Raw genomic sequence first — 11,065 nt, 5'->3', positions numbered from 1 at the left:
ATGAAGATGGTCTAAAACGGAGCTCGGATGCAAAAGTTATCACAAGTTCAGAGATGCTCATGTTGACACCAGATTAAAAAATGGCTTAAAACCCAATTAAGAAGGCCTCAGATGGAAAAAGTTTCAACATGAAGGTTGTGCGTCTCGTCGAAGCAGTTGATTTTGATATAAGAAATGTCTCAATCGGAGTTCGTGTGTAAAAGTTACAGCCGAAAATGCACGGCTGCATCAGGATGGCCAGACACTCCGGGAATGATCATCCGGATTTTGGATTTCTCCGAGGATAGCCGGACACTTTGGGGATGTTTGTCCGGGTTTTGCATTTTTGGATTTGGACATCTGCAACAACGCCGAATGAAATTCATGCAAACACGACATAATTAATGCAAACACGACATAATTCAATTAAATTTGGACATAATATACATAAAAACATGCAAACTCATCTGCAACAATGCCACGCAAACCCCAAGGCTCTTCCTCTGGGACGGCGCCACAGAGGTCATCGACATTGATTCTGATTTCCCAGGTAATGCTCCCGACATGGCGTACTAATCTATTACTCATTACTATTACTACTGTATATTATAAGCAGGAGTTGGTATCCAATTGACCTTTCAAATTCCTCTCGACTGGTTATAATGGGAAGTAACTTAAACAAGTAAGGGCATCTCCAATGCTGCCCCGTAAATTTGATCGGTCATTTATACCCTGACAGGGGGCAGTCTGTGGACATGAATGCAGCAGCCGGCCATCCAAAGTTGCTCGCAAATATTTCAAACACCACGTACATAAAGTGGACAAAATCCACATATACAAGAAAGGAAGTCCTCACACGTCAATTAAAAAGGAAGAAAAGAAGTCCTGAACACCCACGATACACACTTTTAAAAAGAATACCCTTCATGAAAGTGTGCAGACAAAAAAATAAATAGCCCAGACGTACAGTATAAGAAAACAAGTCCTCAACAATCATGTATGCACACCGTAAAAAAATACCCACGTACGGATGTCTCAAAAAAGTCACCCATCCCAAAAGCACGCACTTAAAAAGAGTCATCGTGCCTTTATTCTAATTTTTTGAGTTGGCCGTGCCTTCTCTCATGTTCGAAAAAAAAAAGACACGTACAATAAAGTGCTATAGCCCCATTAAAAGAAGGTCCACATCGCATGTTCCAAGAAAAACACTCGCATGTTTCCTCGAAAAAAAATTACGGACACATAGAAATAAAGAATCTTCTAGCCTCACGTAAAAAACATAGTCTATATATAAATCCGTACAGTACAGACGCAGACATGAGTTCGTATATAACTGAGAAGGAAATTTCAATTTCATCATATAAAAGACGAATTAAGATAAAATAACTAAGAGACATAAAAACAAAATCTTTCTCTTGTGTTTTAAATGTTACAATATTTTTTAGAACTAATGTTACAATAATTGTGTACATAATTATCCATCCCTATAATATCTAGACCGCGCGGACGCACGGGATGATGACTAGTGACCTACTAATATCCGTTTAAGAAACATGACCTGATAATACTAAGACCTTTGGCCAACTAACCCCGGTGACCTACAATGGCTTCCGCCACATTAGCGGCCTTCCGCCAACGCCATGGAATTATACCATAATGACCTCCTAATATCCATTTAAGAAACATGACCTGCTAATAATAAGACCTTCCACCAACTAACCCGGTAACCTACAACGGCTTCCGCAAAATAGTAGTGGGGGTGGAGATACGCGGTGGCTTTCCACTAGCCAGACATATGTCTGGACTCCCGCAAAGCCTCCATATTTATCTACGGTTTGCAGGAAAAAAGTGTGACCGGACTTCTTGGCGGAGCGATACAGGTCCAGGTTGGATGGCACGACACATTCGGATATCGCGGTTCGGACGTGTGCAGGCGGTTTGAGGGTCGGCGTTGGAGATGACCTAACATTCATATGTTACTAGTCTATATATGTTATCTTCAAAGTGGGTAGTAACATATGTGAAATATCATCTACGCATTTATTTATTTGGATGTATACTAATTTTACCCTGAAGGGCCTTATGTTATGTTAACATATTTATGTTACCATAAATACCTCTCCCCTAATTAACAACTTGCGGCATAAGCAAAACTACCTTATGGTGTGATGTCTTATGTTACTTACTAGCTAAGTTACTGTCATTATAGCCAGCCTAGGTTGCGCAGCGGGAAATATCATATAGTAGTACCATGCATTTGTTAAAAGTTTATGATACTATCTTCATAGTGCATAGCATCATAGTGATCGCATTTAATGTCTTGCATGACACATATTAATCCTTCATTTAATTTGATATGATATCAAATCATGATACTTAACCCTCTCTTTTCTCATTTAATTGTGTGTCACCTCAACAAAAATATGTAGTTGACATGCATGATATTACATATGATACTACCATTCTGACCAGACATAACAAACAACTAACCTCCAAAAGAGTATAATACATTTAATAGTAGTGGTGTAACAAAAATAATAGTGCATACATGTTTTAAAATAATAGTACCATTTCTTTGAATTACAACGAAGTACATAAAATGGGGTTGTGCTCCATTCTGCAAGTTTTGTTTTTCGAAAATTGACTCCATTCACCATTTTTTGAGAAAGCATATGTTCATATCTCGCTTTTTCTAAGTGGCATTCGTCAACACTCGGCACAACGGCTGATAGAAAATAGTGGACGATATTTAACTATTAGTTCTTTGATTTCTTTTTTGCATTTATTTAAAATATGCGCATTTGGAAATTAAGAACTTCTCAGGGACCATTTCTAAATATTTTCATCTTGAATGGAAAAATATTCGACTTGTTTTAGAAAAATGTCCATTGTGTAGTTCTAAAAGGTTGACCGTGTATAAAAAATGTTTATTGTGCAATTAGAACAAAAAAAGTGTAGTGTATTTGAAACATTCATCATGAATTTATTTGGCTTTTATAGTTTCCTTTTCTATCTATGTTTGTTTTCTTGTAGTTCTTTATTGTTCATCTGCATTTAATAATTGTTCACCAAACCCTACAGAAATCTTCTTACAATATTTTCAAAAAGTTAGGTGTCTACTACAAATGTTCATCATATATAATAAAAATTCCATACTGTATTTAAAAAAATTGCATTGTGTATTCAAGAAATTTTCACTCTATATTACGAAACTAAATGGTTTTCTTTTTCAACATAGATCAGCATGTACTTTAAATATCTTCATAGTGTATTCTAAAGCTATTCGTCAGGTGTTTTAGAGATGTTCACCGCATATTTAAAAATATCATCTATTAAAAAAATCATCAAGCATTATAAAATATATTCATAGTATATTCTAAAAAATATTTGATGTGTAATTCAGAAATGTCCATAGCATTATTTAAAAAATAAATCATCATGTATTTTGAAAATGCCCATATTGTATTAGAAAAATGGTCATCTTGTATTTCAGGAATGTTTACTGCTTATTTATAAAAATATACTTGTATTTTTTTTAAATATCTTGTAATTTAAATTTGTTTATACTGTATTTTAGTTGTATTGTAATTTACAAATGTTCACGGTGTATATTCCGGAAACATCCTATATTGTTTAGAAAAATCAGCATGAATTTTTTATTACGTCCATAGTCTATTTTAGAAAATGTTGTCTTGAATTTGAAATATTTTCATCGCGTATTTCAAAAAATTCGCATCGCGTGTTATTGAGAAAATTGTCATGTATATAAAAATGTATATCTATTATCGAAATTGTTCTTATTGTATTAAAAAAGGTGTGCATCATGTATTTAAAAAATGTTGATATTTTTTCCTAAATTGTGCACCTTGTATTTACAAAAAGAACATCAAAACACTTATATATTTACATGCCCAGTTTTTATAATATGGGCCACTTTATGAATTATGTGAACATACTATTGGAATGCATGAAAATATTCGATAGGGTTGCAGCTATGTGACCATAGAAGTGTTTTTTTAAGAAGTCATTGCAGCTATGTGACCATAAAGCCGAGGGGGAGCTTAATTATATGAGAAGGCTCGTGGGCAGGTGAGAGGAGCCAGGCTGATATGAATGTGAGCATGTGACGGCATAGGCTGGTTACATGAGGCTGCCCGGTCCGTGTTATGAACATCTGAGCCGGTGTGTGACTTTACGTCTACAAATAAATACGAGGCACAGAAACCGATAAATCGCGTGTGGACATGCAGCCACGCGAAGTCGGTATCAACACCGTTCCTTCCCTCATGATTAGTGCTACTCCAATACATTGAGTCTGTATACAGATTTCAAGCCACCGTACACCAACTGGATAGCTAGCATATTGCCTCTGACTTCCCTAGTAGATGGCCCACAAGCCAGCCTCATGCATTGAAACGAGAGGGGCGTTGATTACATGCCAGCTCCAACGGCTAGCTGCACGCTCATAAATTCTGTGTCATAGCATGTGTGCTCGTAAATACGAATTTAGAAAAACCCCAAACGTACAGAGGGATAATTATGCTTGAAACAGGCCGGCCGAGGATGCACCGTTTTTGGTGAGCACTTGCGAAAATGGGGCAGCAAGAGTTTCTATGGAGCAAACAAACTTGATCATAAACGAATAAAACCACAAGTGCCGAAGAGAGTTGCAGAGAGTAGATAAGCAAATTCATAAACAACACGGGTTTCGCTACATAGCGAACAATCGCCAAGTACATAACACAACGGCGGCAAACATGTTGAATTAATGAGGACGGATGTCGGGCATCGTCGACACCAGAGGCTTGCTGCATGTAGTCCTTATCTATCCTGCAACTCCTCTCGCACTCATCCTGCTTCTCTAATTCTTCCTACTTGGTTCATGTGCATATCTAGATATAACTCATCCATGGAGATGTGGGGCTCTCTCTCTCTCTCTCCATGCATGAAAGGGGAAATTTCCATTCTACCAATGGCTCATTGTCTCACAGCAGTTCACCGGCTCCTCTAGCACCTCTAGAACACAGATATGGAAGATCAGAATGCAACTGTATTGTGTTTCTTTAGCAAAATTCCTAGTCTCGAGCTGCCATGTGTGAGAGTGAACCATTGAGAATGGGAGCAGTACTGACGATTTGGAGATGTTGTTCTGTCCGAGGATCCTAGCTAGGCTAGAGAAGTAATAAAAAAAACTCTACTAATCCATTTTAAGTTGTAGTGCACTAATTAAGTTGCTCGTGCTAAACATAATATGTCGCATGGAATATACAAGCTACCTCCAGTTTATCTTAACTGTTGCCAAATGTAATAGTTCGAACATAATGTATGATGGTTAGCTGCTTCTGTTCTTGTTTTGTTTCCTTGAACGTCTCATAATGAATCAGCCAGACGCTCACGAACACATCAGTACAGTTTACATGTGATGACTACGGGAGAGAGAGAGAGAGAGAGAGAGAGAGAGAGAGAGAGAGACGCATGAAACTGAGAGTGGTAGGTGGAAATGTGACAGAGTTGCCTGGGACACGTTTGTTAGCACTAAAGTGTCCTGGCCCACTATACAATGTATTCGCTTTGGTATCTATTGTTTATCGATGATGTATATATCTCGTATTTATTAAATGCTATATTAACCACAGATCCCAAAGGCAAAACTAATGGTCCAGATATGATCCTCGCGCGGAACCATGTCCCAAAAATCCGCGTCGCACAGAAACACGCTAACGAACATCCTAGATAAAGAGCACACTTATGCTCATGCTCAGAAAATAACTTTCGGACTTGCCCATCCTATCTCCATCTCTCTGTATATATTAAAGTACTTAAAAAGAATGTGAGGTTTCATGTTTTACTTTTCTTTTCACCACCTCCTCGTTCAACCTTTCTCGTATCATAATCAATCACTCTAATTTACTTATCTTTTAAACCAATTCAATTTTAATTTACTTACCAAATTCTCATTAAAATATAAAATAAATCACAGGGGCAGAATTTAATAAATATTTATTTACACAATCAATCAATATGGCAGGTAAATCACAAACTAGCATACTTTATTTAGATCACGTTGAAACGCACGTGCATTGTCCTAGTCTAAATAAATGCATGGTGGTCAAGCATTTCTTTTAGAAGAAGCATAATAATCTTTTTTTAACTCAAATGCATAGTAATCAAGTTGGGACTAAAAGCGAAATATCTAATTAAGGAGTACTCTTTGCAAAGGTCACTCCCACCTTCTCAGGTTGCGACAAGTGAGTTGTCCTTTTTTGTACATTTGTTTATTCAAAACGTTTTATCTCTTAAACCATGCATCCAAATCTCAAACCTGTTGTACCGTTGGATTTCTCGTGTTGAGATCTTGGAAACTAGATCCCATGTTGATAGATTTTGGCGACAAAAAATTTAGGAAAAAAGGGCCGAAAAACCGAACTAGGATCAACTTTTTTTCACTTTTCCGAAGAGGCACAACTGGCCTCTCGCGGAAGCAAATATGTGCCTCCACGAGAAGTAAATTTGTGCCTCTCGTGAATGAAGAAAAACAAGGAAAATATGTTTTTTCTTTTTTTTTGAGAGGCATGACTGTGCTTCTCACGGAAAAAAAGAAAATGTATTTTTTTTTCTTTTTTACGTGAGGCACGACTATGCCTCTCGTGGAAGCAAACATGTGCCTCCACGAGAACTAATATTGTATCTCTCACGCAAGAGGAACGACTGTGCCTGTTGTTGAAGCAAATCTGTGCCTTCACAAAAAGTAAAATTGTGTCTCTCAGGGAAAAAAATGAAAACATGTTTTTTTTCCTTTTCCAAGAGGCACGCTCGCGGTAGCAAGTACTTGCCTCTCGCGAAAGAAAAAAAAATGCTTTTGTCCGCGCAAAAGAATTCTCAAACCTAAGAAAAACTGGGGCAAAACTAAAAAGCCAAAAAAGCTGAAAAAACGAAAAACATCATCTAAAAGCCAAAAAGGCATATAAAAAAAAGAATCCGAAGGGAGCGTCCAGAACCTGACACGTGGCGGCGGAGCGCCAGGTGGCGTCCTCATAGACCACCAAAGTGATCCCTACGGAGTTCCCGAAGGAGTACTCATTGATTAGTTGCTCTCGACTAAAAGGTTCTGACATGCCTTATAGGCCAATGGGCCTTAATGGGCCATCTTAGGTAATGTATTCGACACAGTTCATTTCACCATAGTTTTCTCGGTTGTTTTGGAGCCGAGACTCTTGTGTTCGTTCCAGTTATTCTCGCTAAAATTTCGTGTGCTTTGCTCATAAAGTTGTTTTCTCCCGACAGATTTAACAGTCGCATTTTCACATTATATCCCCATGACATCTGGTGTCAATGTTTACAAGATGGCATGGAATGCTCCCGCGAGATCTCTATATTTTAGGATCGCCAGAGTAAACATCACTGGCTGTGACTTGGATGTATACCAGCTGCACGATCGAACTGACACAAATGCCGCACAAGACGCAGACTCAAATGCGATGGTGCCGCTTTGTACAGTTACCTGCCATAACATGGAAATCACAGAGACCTCTGTTGCTAGGCAGGACTGCAATGGTACCGGATGTTGCTCCACTTCAGGCATCTTCATTCATGCTCCCACCTTGGTGCTTCAGTTTGTGCGCCATGGCAAGGGGGAGCTGGCCCCTAACCGAAGCTCACTCTGGGAGGGAATCAATATAACTACTCATTATGCCAGTATTACTTGGAGTATAATGGATCAAGCAACAGGCGTCACCAACCCGGCTAACAGGACCAACTATGGATGTTTCAGCAATCACAGCAAGTGGGTTCGCAATTCTATCACAGGTGGTCGTGGTTATTATTGCATTTGCGATAATGGGTATAAAGGCAATCCCTACATAATCGATGGATGCTTGCGTGATACAGGTAATTTACCTGGTCCATCCCACAGAGCTCTGTTTTTCCTTTCTGTTATACGATTAAGATGGCATTAGTTTGTGTTTGTTTCAATATATGTAGAAAAACTTTGTGAGAAGACTCGATCAAGTAACCGCAACATGCACTTTCTCCCCATTGGAAAACCAACTGCATGCTTAATTACACCTGCATACATGTGTACCCAAATGAAGCCAAACAAATTTGATTTGGGGTGTATAAATAACTGTACTTTTCTGATGAATCTCTTAATTTCATTCGGAAAATAGGGTATAATCCGGTCCAACGAAAGGAAAACTGCTCTCGAAAGTGCGGGAACATCAGTGTTCCATTTCCATTCGGCCTAGAAGAAGGCTGTTGTGCAAGGAAGCTATTTCAGCTCAACTGCACCAACACGTTGACGTCCAGCCTCCAGCTAAAGGATCATTATCGTGTGATGAATATAAATGTAAACGGGGGGCTAGTGGACATTGAAGACACCTCAAGTTACAAGGGTGACATGTATGGGATGCATGTATCCAAGGAACCTGAACTCTATATTGGTTTTGGGGAATCGGTATCTGTGCAATGGGCCGTTGCCGGTCTGTCCTGCCGAGAGGCACAACAGAACATGTCTGGTTACGCATGTGTCAGCAACCATAGCACTTGCTTAGGCGTCAACTCAACTGATGGTTACATCGGTTACCGGTGCAAATGCATGCATGGCTTCCAAGGAAATCCCTATATCGGAAATGGCTGCCAAGGCTCTCTCTCTCTCTCTCTCTCTCTCTCTCTCTGTGTGTGTGTGTGTGTGTGTGTGTGTGTCTTTGTGTGTGTGTGTGTGTGTGTGTGTCTGTCTTTGTCTCTCTCTTACACACACAGATATACTACATATACATTTATATTTAATTTTTTTAGTAATAATGGACTTTGATTGTAGTACGGGAAAGCAATCTTGAATTCCTCTTTGAAGGACTTTGAAGTCAATATATATAGGATATCTATACTTTCAAAGTAGTCATGATCTCCATTCTCAGTATCATGTTCTGTAAACTCCTGTCATCTTACTAAGATGTTGTTGCAGATATTGACGAGTGCAACAGACCAGGCATTTGCGAAGGAGTATGCCATAATTCTATAGGAAGGTACAATTGTACGAATTGTCCTGGCAAAACACAGTATGATGCTAAAACAATGCAGTGCACCTTGACAAAAAAGCAAAATCTTCTACTGGGTGAGCTCTATATACCAGTTCCTTAATCTTACAGTGAACATGAACAAGAAAAAGGCAGCACAAGACTAAGCTAACATAGTATATCATTGCAGGTGTTGGCATTGGGCTTAGTAGTGGCTTCGGAGTTCTACTTCTCAGCTCAATTACAATAGTTCTTGCTCGTAGATGGAAAAGGGACATCCAAAAGCAACTGCGAAGGAAGCATTTCCGAAAGAACCAAGGCCTTCTGCTGGAACAGCTAATATCATCAGATGAAAATGCGAGTGACAAGACAAAGATATTCACTTTGGAAGAACTAGAGAAGGCAACAAATAACTTTGATTCTACACGTATACTGGGTCGTGGAGGGCATGGTATGGTGTACAAAGGCATCTTGGCCAACCAACATGTTGTGGCGATAAAAAGGTCTAAGAACATTAATGAAGGTGAGATCAGTCAATTTATTAATGAGGTAGCAGTTCTCTCACAAATAAACCACCGAAATATAGTAAAACTTTTTGGATGTTGTCTTGAAACTGAGGTCCCACTATTAGTTTATGACTTTGTTCCCAATGGCTCGTTATATGAAATTCTACATGCCAATTCAAGCAGTGGCTGTTTCCTTTTGTCATGGGAGGACTGCCTAAGAATTGCCACGGAAGCTGCAGCAGCTCTATATTATCTCCACTCGGCAGCTTTGGTGTCAGTCTTTCTCCGTGACGTGAAATCTTCTAATATACTGCTAGATGCAAACTACACTGCTAAAGTTTCAGACTTCGGTGCTTCAAGATTGGTTCCTATTGACCAAACCCATGTTGTCACAAATATACAAGGTACATTTGGGTACTTGGATCCAGAATATTACCATACTGGGCAGCTAAACGAGAAGAGCGATGTATACAGTTTTGGTGTGGTACTTGTGGAGCTACTTCTGAGAAGGGAGCCTATTTTTACAACCGAGTCAGGCTCAAAGCAAAATTTGGCCAATTACTTTCTCTCGGAGTTAAAAGTGAGGCCAATCAAAGAGGTTGCTGCTGCTCAAGTTTGTGAGGAGGCAACCGAAGAAGAGATTAAAAGTGTTGCCTCACTTACGGAGATGTGCTTGAGGCTCCGAGGTGAAGAGAGACCTACTATGAAAGAAGTTGAGATGACTTTGCAGTTATTGCGAACTAAAAGGTCAAACTCCAGCCATGCCACTCCGGAAAATGATGAAAATATGCAACCACTCCAACGTACAAGAACTGATGCTAGATGCAAGTCGCAGGCCATTAACTTGGGCAACGATGTTTATTCTGAGTCTCAAAACAACCAAGAATGCAATAGCTGCGAACAGGAGTTATTACGGTCTATTGGGTTACCACAGTAAGGGCCAATTTGAAATTTAAATTTCACATGAATTTTGGAGGAAAAGTTGCTTTCACTTAGAGTGTAGTATATTTCTATTTCCTACGAAATTCCTATGAAAATATTGTATTCTAGAAAAGGACTTAAATGTGTGTACCTTTGATTTATCTTTCTTACCAAGTGCAATGTACACTAGATCACTTGTTTCCATTTTTTTATAATAGGCACTTTTATATAGCTATCTTCAATTTTGATGAAGAAGATGACGATACAAACTGCATGTAGTGCCCAAACCTCGTATGTGCTCGTAGACGATTACTTTTCGTCAAGAGCTATTACGCAGTCGTCGAACCGGCCGAGTACTTTCCAACCATACATATAGACTGCACGTACGACCATAGAAGGTTTTATTCTTGTAAACAGAACAACAATTGTTCTCTAACTTCAATGAATAACTGTATTGCAATAAACATGATCAAATCATATTTATGCTCAACACAAACACCAAATAAAACTTATTTAGGTTCAACACAAATCCCAAAAGTATAGGGAGTGTGTGATGATGATCATATCAATCTTGGAACCACTTCCAACACACATCGTCACTTCACCCTTAACTAGTCTCTGTTTATTCTGCAACTCCCGTTTTGAGTT

The 11,065-nt window shown here is 38.9% G+C and overlaps 1 protein-coding gene across 1 annotated transcript; it reads left to right on the top strand.

Moving 5' to 3' along the window:
- Window positions 1–8,195: 8,195 nt before the first annotated feature.
- On the top strand, window positions 8,196–10,545 carry LOC125551456 (putative wall-associated receptor kinase-like 16). Its single transcript, XM_087543393.1, has 3 exons — window positions 8,196–8,618; window positions 8,939–9,017; window positions 9,170–10,545. Exons 1-3 carry the CDS (start codon window positions 8,312–8,314, stop codon window positions 10,431–10,433), a joined length of 1,650 nt encoding a protein of 549 aa, XP_087399519.1. The 5' UTR covers window positions 8,196–8,311; the 3' UTR covers window positions 10,434–10,545.
- The last annotated feature ends 520 nt before the right edge of the window (window positions 10,546–11,065 follow it).

The sequence above is a fragment of the Triticum urartu genome, chromosome 1A, assembly GCF_056163025.1.
Source record: "Triticum urartu cultivar PI428250 chromosome 1A, HENAU_Tu73, whole genome shotgun sequence".
Classification (NCBI taxonomy): domain Eukaryota; kingdom Viridiplantae; phylum Streptophyta; class Magnoliopsida; order Poales; family Poaceae; genus Triticum; species Triticum urartu.
Note: the sequence above shows the minus strand (reverse complement) of the source record. Positions and strands in the feature narration are given on the sequence as shown.